Genomic DNA, 12,592 nt, shown 5'->3' with positions numbered 1-12,592 from the left:
CCTGAACAGTGTGCATTGCTGGCATTAAAACAGGACAAAATTAAACAGTGTTTTGGGCTTTGATGATGCTTCACTGCTATAAAGTATGTCAAAGAGGTGAGTAGCCTGTGCCCTGGTAAGGCCTTGAAGATCACAGGAATGCGGGGATGTTCCCAATGGCTCAGGATCCTGTCCTCAGTTTGAGGGAAGGGAAAGAAGAGCAACATTTCAAGTTCACCTAGAGGTCCTGATGCGGGAAGCCACCCCCTAGAGACCAGACCCAAAAAGATGTACAACTCACAAGCTGTATGTATACGTGCAAACACTCTCAGCAGGGTGGTGGGAACTGCTCATCTGTTGAGCAAGGAGTCACTCACTGGCTCATCATCCATTTGGACACTGACATTTACTAAGCATCTCCTATGCGCATGGCAGGACTGTGAAGCAAGAGGCCCAACAAGAGTCGACTGCGCTTGCAGAGTTTATGATCTGGCCTGTGAAATTTACACACAGGAACTATGCTACTACTGCAGAACGCATGATTGCTGGTTGCTATGAGGTGAAGAAGAAATAGTTTCTAAAATCTAATGAGTAAGAGGGGGTAGTGAATGCCCTCTGAGGGGGACACAGCACCCGAACAGATAAAGAACTTTCCAGCGGGGTGTTGGCAAAACCAGAGGAACGCAGGTAGAGGTAAGTGTGCTTTTGTCCAGGAGAGGGTTGAAGACTGGTCAGAACAAAAGTGGGTTCTTCTGTGACCTGTTCCGTGGTGGGAGGAGCACAGGGCCTCCCTGGAGCCCAAGTCACCAGGCCCTCAGGAGGAATCCCAGAACCCTGCAGGGCACACGCCTCTGGGGCGCTCACTCATTCCTGGCCTTCTCTTCCGAAGAATGCTCTGGAAACTCCAAGTGTTCTCTTACTTCGGCAGACCCTCTGCTCCCCTGTCCAGATGGCCGACCAAGGGGTCTCAGAAACAGGACGGAAGATGAGAGGGCAGGCCTAAGAAAATAACTGAACTATCCTCGCTACGTAATGGATCTGCTCAACAGCTGCCCAGATGATTTCATACCCATGCAGTATCCTTTCTCGCAACAGGAGACTGGCGTCATTTTCCCCCTTTTAAAGATAAGGATGAGGCTAAATGAATAAATGACTGTAGGTCCTATGGGAAAATTGTGGGCCTCAAAGTCCTGACCACAAATTGACGTGCTCTTCTTTACCCATCATGATGCCCCAACAGTAATGTCAATAACAGCAACAATCATTTATTGAGCACTTATTGTGAGCAAGGTTCTGCACTGGGTACTCACAGTCACTATGCTTATGAGATAAATAATTCAATTACTTTTCATTCTACATATGAAGAAACATACAGAGAAGTCACTTGCCGAAGTCAGGTAAGGGTCAGAGTTGGGACACAAAGTCAGCAGCCTGCTCCCTGGCCTGTACTCTGAACAATCCCCCCACTCATCAGCCCCCCCGTCCTACTGCACCTACTGAAGAGGCTGGCAGAGGGCTAGCACTGGACCTCCTGGATACAATGTTCCATAACTCTAGGACAATACAAGAAGAAACAGGTGGAACTGGCATTACCAGAATCAAAGACTCTCACGTTTAGTTTTATTTAATTTTAATGAGACTCCTTATATCAATATATTTCTATGAGTCCATAACTTACTATTGGAGGACTTCTTTGGTATCTCTTGGGAAATCCTTTGAGGCAGACATTTCTCTCTAGTCCTATGCTCAATGCAGAGTCTCCAACAATCAAAATATCAAAGAAAGCTCTATAGTAAATAAACAGTTGCTAATTCTTTTTCAGGTAGAAAATATTCCAAATAAGCGATTACTAACCCAGTTTGCATGAGACATACATGGGCGCATATGAGACCAACAGGGCTACAAAAGGCCCCGGCTCTGCTGTGGTCACTCATGCTGCTGTGGCCATTCACTCTGCTGTCACACAGACGAGTCATCACAACAGCGGCTGCTGCCTGATACCCAGATGTCCAGAGTCCTCATTCAACCTTCCTCCCTGGCCACTGAAAGTGAGTCTCCATTCTCCACAGACATTGTGCTTTATATCTCTGTAACTTTGTGCCTTCTGTCCCTTTCCCCAGCAGCAATGCCTGTCCCCTTCCACTTGCGGTGAATTCCCGCAGCCTTCAAAGAATGTCTCCAAAGTCACTTTCGGAGAATGCTTTCCTAGTCAACCTGACCACCCCTCTGGCCGACCTCCCATGAGGAGTGGGCAAGGATGCAGATTCTCGAGCCACACAAGCCTGGGTCTGAACTCCCGCTGTACCACTGACCAGTGGGGACGAATCAAGTGACACTGCTCATTCTGAGAAACCTCAATTCCCTCTCTTGTATCACGGGAATAACCACAGTACCTACTGCCCTAGATGAGTGTGAGCATTAAGCGAAATGAGCTGTGGAGCGTGGACACAGTGATGGACCATAGGCAGACGACCCAAGTGGTGATATTATTACTCGCAGTTCGCTGAAGGAACGTGACATACACAATGCTGATGGACTCCATGAGTGGGCTCTCAAAGACAGTGCCTGCCTTACACATCTTTGGAAGCCCACTTTTTTTCTTAAGCAGGATTTATTGAGAGGACAGAAAAGCTGCCACAGTGGGAGGCAATCTGAAGGGGCTGCCCTGGAAGCCCACCTTCTAGCACAATGTCTGGCACAGAGCAGCCAGGAAGTCCCTGCTGAAGACAGACAGGACCTCAGCTCTCTGCCCACAGCAGGCATCCTCACACCTGCACGGGCAGGTGTCTGTGGTCTGGCTGAAAAGAATCCTGTCACTGTCATAGCTAGGCAGAGGCTACCTGCTGTGCCCGAGAAGAAAAGTGGGCTTAGACAAGACTCTGGGAGAAGAGGAGCAGAAGTATGGAAGCTGTCAGTCCTTTTTCTTTCTGAGCGATGTGGAAAAGGACTCAGTGTATCATGCAGACGTGTGCAGAGTGAGCTCGAGGCACACTGGGCAGCGCTGGGCAGGCAATGAGGAAACTGGCCGAGACTCTTGGTCACCCCAGGCAGCTTTGAGGCTGAAGGCCAAGTCTATGGACAGAGAAGAGAGCACTGGTCTAGCAGAGAATGACTTGAAGGTTCCAGGAGTCTTCAGGAAGAGTGAATTAGCATATGGGCCTTGGAGTCAGGAGCAGGTTCAAATGCTAGTTCTGAAGCTTCTGGATTTGTGATTTCATGCAAGTCATCTAACTTCTCTGTGCTTTAAATTCCTCATTAGTAAACTGGGGACAATGACAGTCCTATCTTCTCGGATGCCTGTGAGGGCTAAACACGATAAAGTATGAACAAGTGTATGGTATGTGGCTTATGGCAAACAGGAGATGTAGAAGCCATTGTTATTCCACAACTATGTGTAAAATGGGGTGGAGAGCAAGGGGAGAAGCTACATGAAAATACAATGGAGAAGCCAGGAAAATAAACAAATTTCTACCCGAAGGCTCTTTTATGAGCCAGTGCTACTTCTGATAAGTAGATGTGCACGCCTTGGATCCAACATTTCAAATATTGAGCCTTTTTATCTGAAGTCCTGGCCTTGAAGTATGAGAATCAATTTTTGGGATAGTTTTTTATCCATTACCTACTCTGTATTTTAAAAAATATGTAGCCAGGCATAGTGGCTCATTCCTGTAATCCCAGCAATTTGGGAGGCCAAGGTGAGAGGACTAACTTGAGCTCAGGGGTCTGAGCCCACCCTGGACAACATGGTAAAACCTCATCTCTATAAGAAAGAAAGAAAGAAAGAATTACCAAAGCGTGATGGTGCATGCCTGTAGTTCCAGCTACTTGAAAGGCTGAGTTGGAAGGATTGCCTGAGTCCAGCAGGTTGAGGCTGCGGTAACTGTGAGCATGCCACTGCACTCCAGCTTAAGCCATAGAGTGAAACTCTGACTCAAAAACAAAACAAAAAACTTATACAATTTTAAGTCCCAGTGACCAAAGATGAGAAATGTTAGTAATTCCCAGAGGTCACATGGTCAGGAATTGTAGAGCCTGGATCAGAACCTGGGCTTCGAGGATGTTCATTCAGTGCAGGTTATGGCTTCCCATTGTGTGCTACAGACACATCTCTAAATGCCAAAGAACAGAGGTCCTGGGGAGAAATTGCTTTCAAGTACTAATTTCAAGCTTCTCAAGTGTGAGAACAGAGTTAATCTTACGTATTTTTTTTCTTGGCTCTTGCCTGTAGGTACCTTAGGGTCACATCAGGTCCACTTCCAGCCATTGCATGTGACCTTATGTTAGGCATTTTGTGAAGATACCACACTCCTGAATTTCATCTTACTTTGCTACCTTTATTTTCCTTTTGTTCTCATTTCCTTATTTTTAAATTGGGTTAAAATGTGGTAGTCTATTGTAAAGTAGGTTATAAAAAAAGAGATTGAATGAAATGCCACCCCAAAAAATCGTAAAATCCTCACAAAACCCAAATCTGTCCACAGGCCCATTGTTTTGTTATCAACAGCCCTAGCAGTCTCCAGAGACAGATGGCTGGATTCATTACAGAAGCAGGACTTCAATAATGTGATGCCTATGCTATTTCAGGCACTGTGGACGTCGTGGTTCTGGCAAGGAGAATGCCTGGAGTGGCCTTCTCCGCCTGGGCAGAGCTGAGCTGCACACCAGGGAGCCATGCTGCAGATGGAGGAGGGGCACGGCCTGCAGAGCGCATGCTGCCTGCTGGTCACCCACGCTAAGTGGATTGCCTTCTCCATGTCTCAGCTTTCCTGGGCACAGAAGCCACAGGAGGAACAGCTGGTGGACTCACTTGATCACCTTCTGCTGGCACAGAGCAGCGCGTGGAGAGAGTGAGGAGGAACAGCTCTCAGCCCTGCAGGCTGGAAAAGAATCCCGGCCTCCAAACACTAGCTGTGAGAACTGAGGCAAGTTATTTCACCTTTCTGCATCTGTTCTTAAAGTTGAGGTAACAGCACTTTCTGCTGCATGTAATTGGTTAAGAATTAGATAAGTTAATACTCACCAAGTGTGCAACACAGTACCTGACACTCTGAGGGTGCTTACAAGCACTGGCCTTCTAAAGTATGACATATGTGGATTTTTTTTTTTTTTTTGAGTCAGTCTTACTCTGTCACCCAGGCTGGAGTGCAGTGGCACGCTCATGGTCAGTCCAGCGTCAACTTGCTGGGCTCCAGTGATCCTTCCACCTCAGTCTTCCAAGTAGCCGGAACTACAGGTGTGCGCTACCACGCCTGGCTAATTTTTGATATATTGTAGAGACAAGGCCTCACTAAGTTGCCCAGGCTGGTCTTGAACCCCCGGGGTCAGGCAATCTCTCCTTGGCCTCCCAAAGTGCTGGGATTATAGACTTGAGCCACTGCGCCTGGCCCAGTTTTTTTTTATCTGAAGATTTAAAATATTAAACATTGTCATTTTTTTTTTCTTATGGACCATAAGCCTGTATCCATCAAGAATTTATAAAGGCATGAAATGGAATCTGAAAGGGGGAAAGACAGAGGCTTTGTCTGAGCAAAGTACGGCTTCCTGTGAAGTAGACGCACTACAGGCAACAATCTCCGGTCCTCGTTCTCACCAATGTCTCCACATCAACCGTCTTATTTCCTCCTGCCTATTCCACTCGTCTTTCAAAGCCAAGCTCAAGGTCTTCTTCTTTTTTAAAGGCCAGCGTGGGGAACTGGGCGGGGCTCATGATCAGCAAAGAGAAGTGCGACCGTCCATGGAGGCAGGACGATCAGTTGTGGCTACTCTGACCGTCAGAGCCAGTTGTGGCTACTCTGCAACCCAGGGGAAAGCCAGAGGCATCCCTGAGACCGGAAACGGGAATGTGGTAGGAGAGCCAACAAAGGGTTTATACTTCAACACCTGGCAGGTGGAACCTCCCTCCCGGCTGAGGAAAGAGGACGCTAAGCTGCAGGCAGGCCAAGAGGCGACGCCAGTGCCACTTTGTGGATGGCTAGGGACACGAGGGGGTGCCACAAAGGAGCGGTATGAACAGGTGGCCTATAGTAGTCTGAGGTGGGGACACACATGGCCAGGAGACCTCAAGTCTTGCCCACCTCACAAGTTTGATACTTTAGATCCAGGGGTTCACCGGGATTGCTTTCCTAACATGAACTAAGGAATGGAGAGCTGCTGACAGTAACCGTAAATCCTGTATCTCCCTTGTGAATCTGGAGGAGGACATTCTGGGTGCAATGTGGAGGGAGTAGTACGTCTGGCAGTATGTGAGAGCTTGAACTTTCTCTGATGACTAGAAAAAATAAGGGCCAGGATAGGGGACCTTGGGGGATATTGGGATGGGGTGAATATATTTTGCATGTGTGGAACATGAATCTCTAGGGGCCAGAGGGCAAGCTATGGTAGGCTGAAAAATGGCACCCCAAGACATCAAATCCTAATCCCTGGAATTTTTAAATATGACCTTATTAGGAAAAAGGGATACAGTGATTTTCTGCAAATGTAATTAAAGATCTTGAGATGAAGAGATTTCATAGGAAATTCACATGGGCCCTAAATACAATCACGTGTAGCCTTATAAGAGCGAGGCAAAGGCAGTTTTGAGAGCACAGAGGTTCGGCAGCAAGATACCCATGGAGGCAGAGCTGAAGTGTTGCAGCCACAGTCAAGGATTGCCTGGAGCCACCAGAAGCTGAGAGGTAAGGAACAGATTCTTCCTGCAGACCCTCTAGAGGTAGTGAGGCCCTGGTGGATTTTGGGACTTGTAGCCTCTACAACGGAGAGAATAAATTTATTGTTTTAAGACATCGAGTGTGTGGTTTATGTTATGACAGTCTCAGGATGAATACAGTCTGTACCATCTAACCATCCAGCAAAATGAGACTGAGAATAATGGCAACAGCACCTAACAGTTTCTGAGTGCTTTCATGTTCTGGGACCTGTTCTTTATGTGTCTGTCTCATTTAATCTTCATGATAACTCCACGTATAAAACAGGTGCTATTACTAGCCCCATTTATAGTTGGAGAGACTGAGGCACTGAACAATTCAGACACTTGCTGAAAGACACAGGCTTACCAAATGGTAGAGATGGCATTAGAATCCAGTCAGTATACAGTGGAGTCCACACTTCAGAGCACTCTGTTCTGCTGAGAGAAACAGCACGTGCCCTCACAGGGAGTTCATGCACAGACATGTCATGTACAGACAGGCGAGAAAACAGAGCCACTGAAGTGTCCCTGTCAGAGGAGACAAAGAGTGGGAGTGGGGGGTGGTGGCTGAACTGGGTAAGGCCTTTAAGCAGGGCCCAGGAGAGCCGACCCTGGAAGACGACCAAGCAGCAACACAAAGGGAAGAATACTCTATGTTGAGGATGTACTATAAGCAAAAGCTGAGATCTGAGAAGGAATAGAATTTTGGGGAACCTGCTGTGCCTCGATATGGCAGACTTTCTGTTGTGGGTGGATAGGCGAGGCCTGCGGAGAGTGAAGTGGGCTAGTCCTTCACCACCCGTGCCTGATATCCAACCCCTGGTCCTGACTCTGACAGTTCAAAGGGCCTCATCCTCATGGACTGAAGAGGGGTGGGCGGTTTAAGGGAACATGAGAATACTGGGAAGTCGGGTCTACAGAGGGAAGCTGCAGGCATCAGAGGGCAATGTTGCCTGGGGTTGATCCCCTGTGTGCCTCACTATAACCAGTCTGGCCTTGTGTCTGGTATCTGGCATACAATGTCAGCCGAAGGCAGGGAGGGATAAAGCCAAGCAGTTATAACACAGCCTAGTATAAACACCAGGATCAGAGCAACTTTAACCTGCTAATGAGAAGTCCAGCTGTGTGTGCATGTGCCCACACGTGCCGGTTACTGGCCTGTGTCTGAAGTTAGTGGATCTCATGTGTATGCATGCACGCTCACGTACAAGGAACAGCCTTGAAAATTTCAGAATTAACATTTGGCGCGGTTTGTGAGTGGTCACCCAAAGTCCATGATAGGTGAAGTCTCACTTTTGTCAAGGATAGATTTGTTTCTGTCCTTACAGGCTGGTTGTAGGTGAGAGGCTCTTAGCTGGTAAGAAACTGGCAGATGGAAAAGAGCCCATCTAAGAAAGGTTCTGACCCTCCCAGCTTGCTGTCAGGTGCTTTTATGAAATGAACACAGATCTTTATTTCTTAGTGAAAACACTAAGGGAAAAAAGGCCAGCAGCAAGTCCTGCTCTTTAGTGATGTGAAAGGAAACAAAAAAGGGGATTCAAGCCAGAAAACAGAAGTTTGCTAAAATTATTTGAAAGTCTGAGAATATATAATGTGAACACAAACGCTATAAACTTTACACAGAAATAAAATCAATTAAATGAGAGGATTAAAATTTAGAGAAATTTGGAAAGAAGATTCATTTGTGACTTGTGGTATGAAGTCTGCATAGGAAGCCTGGAACTCTCAGTGGAATGCAGTTTAAGGAAAAGCTCTTTCTGGTATGATCTGGGGGTCTGGAAGTTCTTGGGACGCAGCCTCTGAAGAAGTCAAGGACACCACCCTTAGCATTTCTGTGGCTATGCCTGCAAGCCTGACTGTTGCTGCTTGGCTTGTGGGAACTAACTTGTTGAGACCATCCCAGATGTGTCCTCCTCTGTAAACCTTCTCTGGTTTCTCATAAAGTATGATACTCCATTTTCCAGCATTTCCACGGTATTCAGGTAACACATTTATCCTGACAATAAATTCTGTTTCCCCATATACGTCCCTCATTAGACCATGAACTCCATGAGCATATCGACTGAGGAGGCCCCAGTACAACGGGCATAGTAAGTGCCCTCAAGAGCAAGCAGAGTCAAGAGAACAAAAGGCTAAATACACAGATGTGTCCACATCAGGGCCCAATGACAGACAGGGGTACTAAGCTGCAAGTACACTGGAGTTTGGGGGCTGTACCCCAAACTCCAAACATTCGGAACATGTGACAGACTTCTGAGGAGGCATTTAGCAGCTTAAGCTAAATTACCTATCATCCTGACAAGCACAATTAAAAAATGAAAAGGAAAAAAAACACAATGAAACTCAATGGCAGGAAGTAAGACACACAAAATAACACACTTGTTCAGTAAAAGCTTCTCTTTGCTCCAGACATGGGTCAGGACCCTGCTGGGCAATGGGGTGACCTCTAAATCGCTAGCAGTCTAGTGGAAAAGATGGAATATATCTTTTTTTTTTTTTTTGAGTTGGAGTCTCACTCTGTTGCCCAGGCTGGAGTGCAGTGGCATGCTCTCAGCCACCACAGTCTCAACCTGCTGGGCTCAGGTGATCCTTCTACCCCAGCCTTTAAAGTAGCTGGAACTACAGGTGCATTCTACCATGCCCGGTTAATTTTTTGACTTATTGTAGAGACAAAATCTCACCACGTTGCCCAGGCTGGTCTTGCACCCACGGGCTCAGGCAATCCTCTCGCCTCCCAAAGTGCTGGGATTATAGGCTTGACCTACCACACCTGGCCAGAATATGTCTTTTGAAACAGCAACTTTGCCGTCAAGAACACTGATGTGATTAAACTAGCTGACTCTGGGTAAACTCATTTATTCTCATATGATGACTGAAGATTCGCTTGTGCCAGGCATAATTCCAGTAGACACAGGCAAGAACAGGGCTGACGAGGTCCCAGCTCTCAGAGAGCTCACACCCTAGCGGGGCAAAGACACACAGACATCAGATGTTCTCAACTGCAAAAGGCTTGGGAGGATGTGGCTCGGAAGGAAGCTTCTTCAGAGAGGAGATCAGGGAAACAAATGTGCAAGCTGAGATTGGAGATGAAAGGGAGTTGCCTTTCAGAGAGTCTGACAGAGATCCAGGGAGTAGAAGGGCCCTCCACAGGCAGAGACGGTGTGTCCTAGAAGTCAAAGAAAGCTGGTGGTGAGAGCAGCGTGGCATGACGGGGCAGGGAGATAAGTCCGATCACGCAGGGTCCGCAGGCCCTTGGAACTTGCATCTACCTGGAGCCTAGAAGGACACCTTTAAAAGGTGTTGAGAAGAAGAGCAGCCATGCTCTGCCTTATAGATATTTATATTAGAGTCACAGTCTCACTCCGTGGCCCAGGCTGGAGTGCAGGGGCACGCTCACAGCCACTCACCCCCACGTCGACCTTCCAGGCTCCGGCGATCCTTCTGCCTCGGCCTTCCAAGAGGCCAAAACTACAGGTGTGCGCTACCATGCCCAGTTAAATTTTTGATTTACCGTAGAGACAAGGTCTCACCATGTTGCCCAGGGTGGTCTCAAACCCGCGGGCTCAGGCAATCCTCTCGTCTTGGCCTCCCAAAGTGCTGGGATGACAGGCTTGAGTCACCTCGCCAGCTCTGATGTATATTTTGTAAGAAAACTATTCTGGCTGTTGTGAGGACAGTGGACTCTCTTTTCTTTTTGAGTCATAGTCTCTCTGTGTTGCCTAGGCTGAAGTGCAGTGGCATGATCGTGGCTCACCACAGCCTTGACCTGTTTGGCTCAAGGCAATCCTCCCAAATAGCTGGGACTACAGGTGTGTGTCACCACTCCTGGCTAATTGTTTTGTATGTTTGTAGAGATGAGGTCTTGCTGTGTTTCCTAGGCTGGTCTTGAACTCCTCCCGGACTCAAGCAATCCTCCCATCTTGGCCTCCCAAAGTGGTGGGATTACACATGTGAGTCACTGTGCCTGGGTTCCTTTGCTTTTCCCTGCCTTTGTTTTCTCCCCATAAATGTGACTAACAATGCCAACCTTACAGAGGTATGACTAAATGAGAGACAGCAAATGCTCAGAACCTTATTACTAGGCTTTATTACAATTAACAGTTTTCAATGGTCCTAATTTTTTTTTTGAGACAGGGTCTTGCTCTGTCACCCTGGCTGGAGTGCAGTGGTGTGATCATAGCTCACTGAAGCCTCAAACTTCTGGGCTCAAACAATCCTCCTGCCTCAGCCTCCTGAGTAGCTGGGACAATAGGTGTGCAACACCACAGCTGTCTAATTTTTAAAAAAAAATTTTGTAGAGACAGGGTCTTGCTATGGTGCCCAGGCTGGTCTTGAGCTCCTGGCCTCAAGTAATTCTCTTGCTTTGGCCTCCCAAATTACTAGGATTATAGGCATGAACCACTACGCCCAGCCCCTAAATAAACTTTTTCGAAATGTTTCTTGGCCTTAAGAGGCAGATGTAATCATATTCACATGTGTTGGAGTCCTCATTCAGCACGCATGCATTTGGTTACGCTTTGTGAATGTGATAATAGCCCACTTCCCAGTGGGGCCCCACACACTGCCTGGCCCTGGTCAGCTTTGGTCCTGACTTTAGGATAACTTACCCCAAGGAACTGCGCCTTTGTTTGGGGGCCCATGAGGTAGTGGGCTGGGAGGGTCGGACAGAGTTCTCTTGTGTCCGGGTGGTGGGGGAGGAGGCCTCTTCTTGGATAGGGTGGAGCTGCCACTAGAGGTCTGGGTGCTTAGAGGGAGAGTTGAAGGTGGGCCAGGTGGACCTAGAAAGGAAATTGAATGGGGGCAGGCAGGTTAATCCCAGGCTCTCAGACACAAAACAGTCAGCATGCAATCACTTCCACACAGCAAACTATGGTACCATACACAGAGACAACAGCCAAAGGCCGGCTGTGGCCAAGTCCATCAATCCAATAACTCACAAAACGGGTTTTTAAAATTACTGGTTAAAAAAATAAAATGACAGCTTGGGTGCAGTGGCTCATGCCTATAATCCTAGCACTTTGGGAGGCCAAGGTGGGAGGACTGTTTGAGCCCAAGAGTTTGAGACCAGCCTGGGCAACATAGCAAGACCATGTCTCTATAAAAAATTTTAAAAATTTAGCCAGGCATGGTGGCACATACTCATAGTCCCCAGTTACTTGGGAGGTTGAGGTGGGAGGATTGCCTGAGCCCAGGAGATCAAGGCTGCAGTAAGCCATGATTGTGCCACTGTACTCCAGCCTGTGTGATAGAGTGAGACTCCAAATCAAAAAACAAAAAACAATAAGAACCTTCAAAAAAAGAAGAGTATGTGCTTTTACGGAACAAGTATGCCATTCAACATAGAATGCTACTGGGTTTAGATCATCATTTAGGTGCAATGGAAGAAATAAAACACACATTTTAAACTAACAACTCACTAGAATCAGCACAAAATCTACTGAGGCAGAAGGAACACAGCACAACCAACAAAATCAACAAAGACTGAGTGTAGGCAAAACCTTCAGTGAGCCACAGGTTGAAACATGAAGGGATTCATGTAACAGAATTTTCTTCTCTACAACTTTTTCTTGTAGTCAGCAAACTGCCTAAAGTTTGTCTTAAAAAAGCGACTTTTCTACAGAATGAAGAATCTGATACAAAACAAAGAACCCAATAAAAAAAGAGAAATCTAAAAGCTCTTTTTCCCTTCAGTTCTGAATTGTTCTAGAAATCATAAGCCACCTACTATATTGGAAGTCTGAACAACAGTTATATAAACTAGACATTGACTTCTGTAGACTTAAAAGAAGACTCAACTTTCTCCAGAGGTAAAGACAGGACAGCACGAATGGTATTCGTATTCTATACATACACACACACACACACACACACACACACACACACACACACTACTGTACCTATTGACCTCCTGGAACTCATGTTCTTTTT

General features: G+C 46.9%; 1 protein-coding gene across 1 annotated transcript in view; it reads right to left on the bottom strand.

The window, feature by feature from the left end:
* ASAP1 (ArfGAP with SH3 domain, ankyrin repeat and PH domain 1) overlaps window positions 1-12,592 on the bottom strand; it is a 204,050-nt gene that overhangs the window by 19,139 nt on the left and 172,319 nt on the right. Inside the window, exon 24 of the mRNA XM_021719251.1 lies at window positions 11,272-11,442. Within this exon, the coding sequence (XP_021574926.1) occupies window positions 11,272-11,442 (171 nt within the window). The remainder of the gene's footprint in view (window positions 1-11,271; window positions 11,443-12,592) is intronic.

This window comes from Carlito syrichta, unplaced genomic scaffold (genome assembly GCF_000164805.1).
Source record: "Carlito syrichta isolate Samal-C Ts95f unplaced genomic scaffold, Tarsius_syrichta-2.0.1 Scaffold113813, whole genome shotgun sequence".
NCBI classification, from domain to species: domain Eukaryota; kingdom Metazoa; phylum Chordata; class Mammalia; order Primates; family Tarsiidae; genus Carlito; species Carlito syrichta.
The sequence above is the reverse complement of the archived record's forward strand: the minus strand, read 5'-3'. Positions and strand labels throughout refer to the sequence as shown.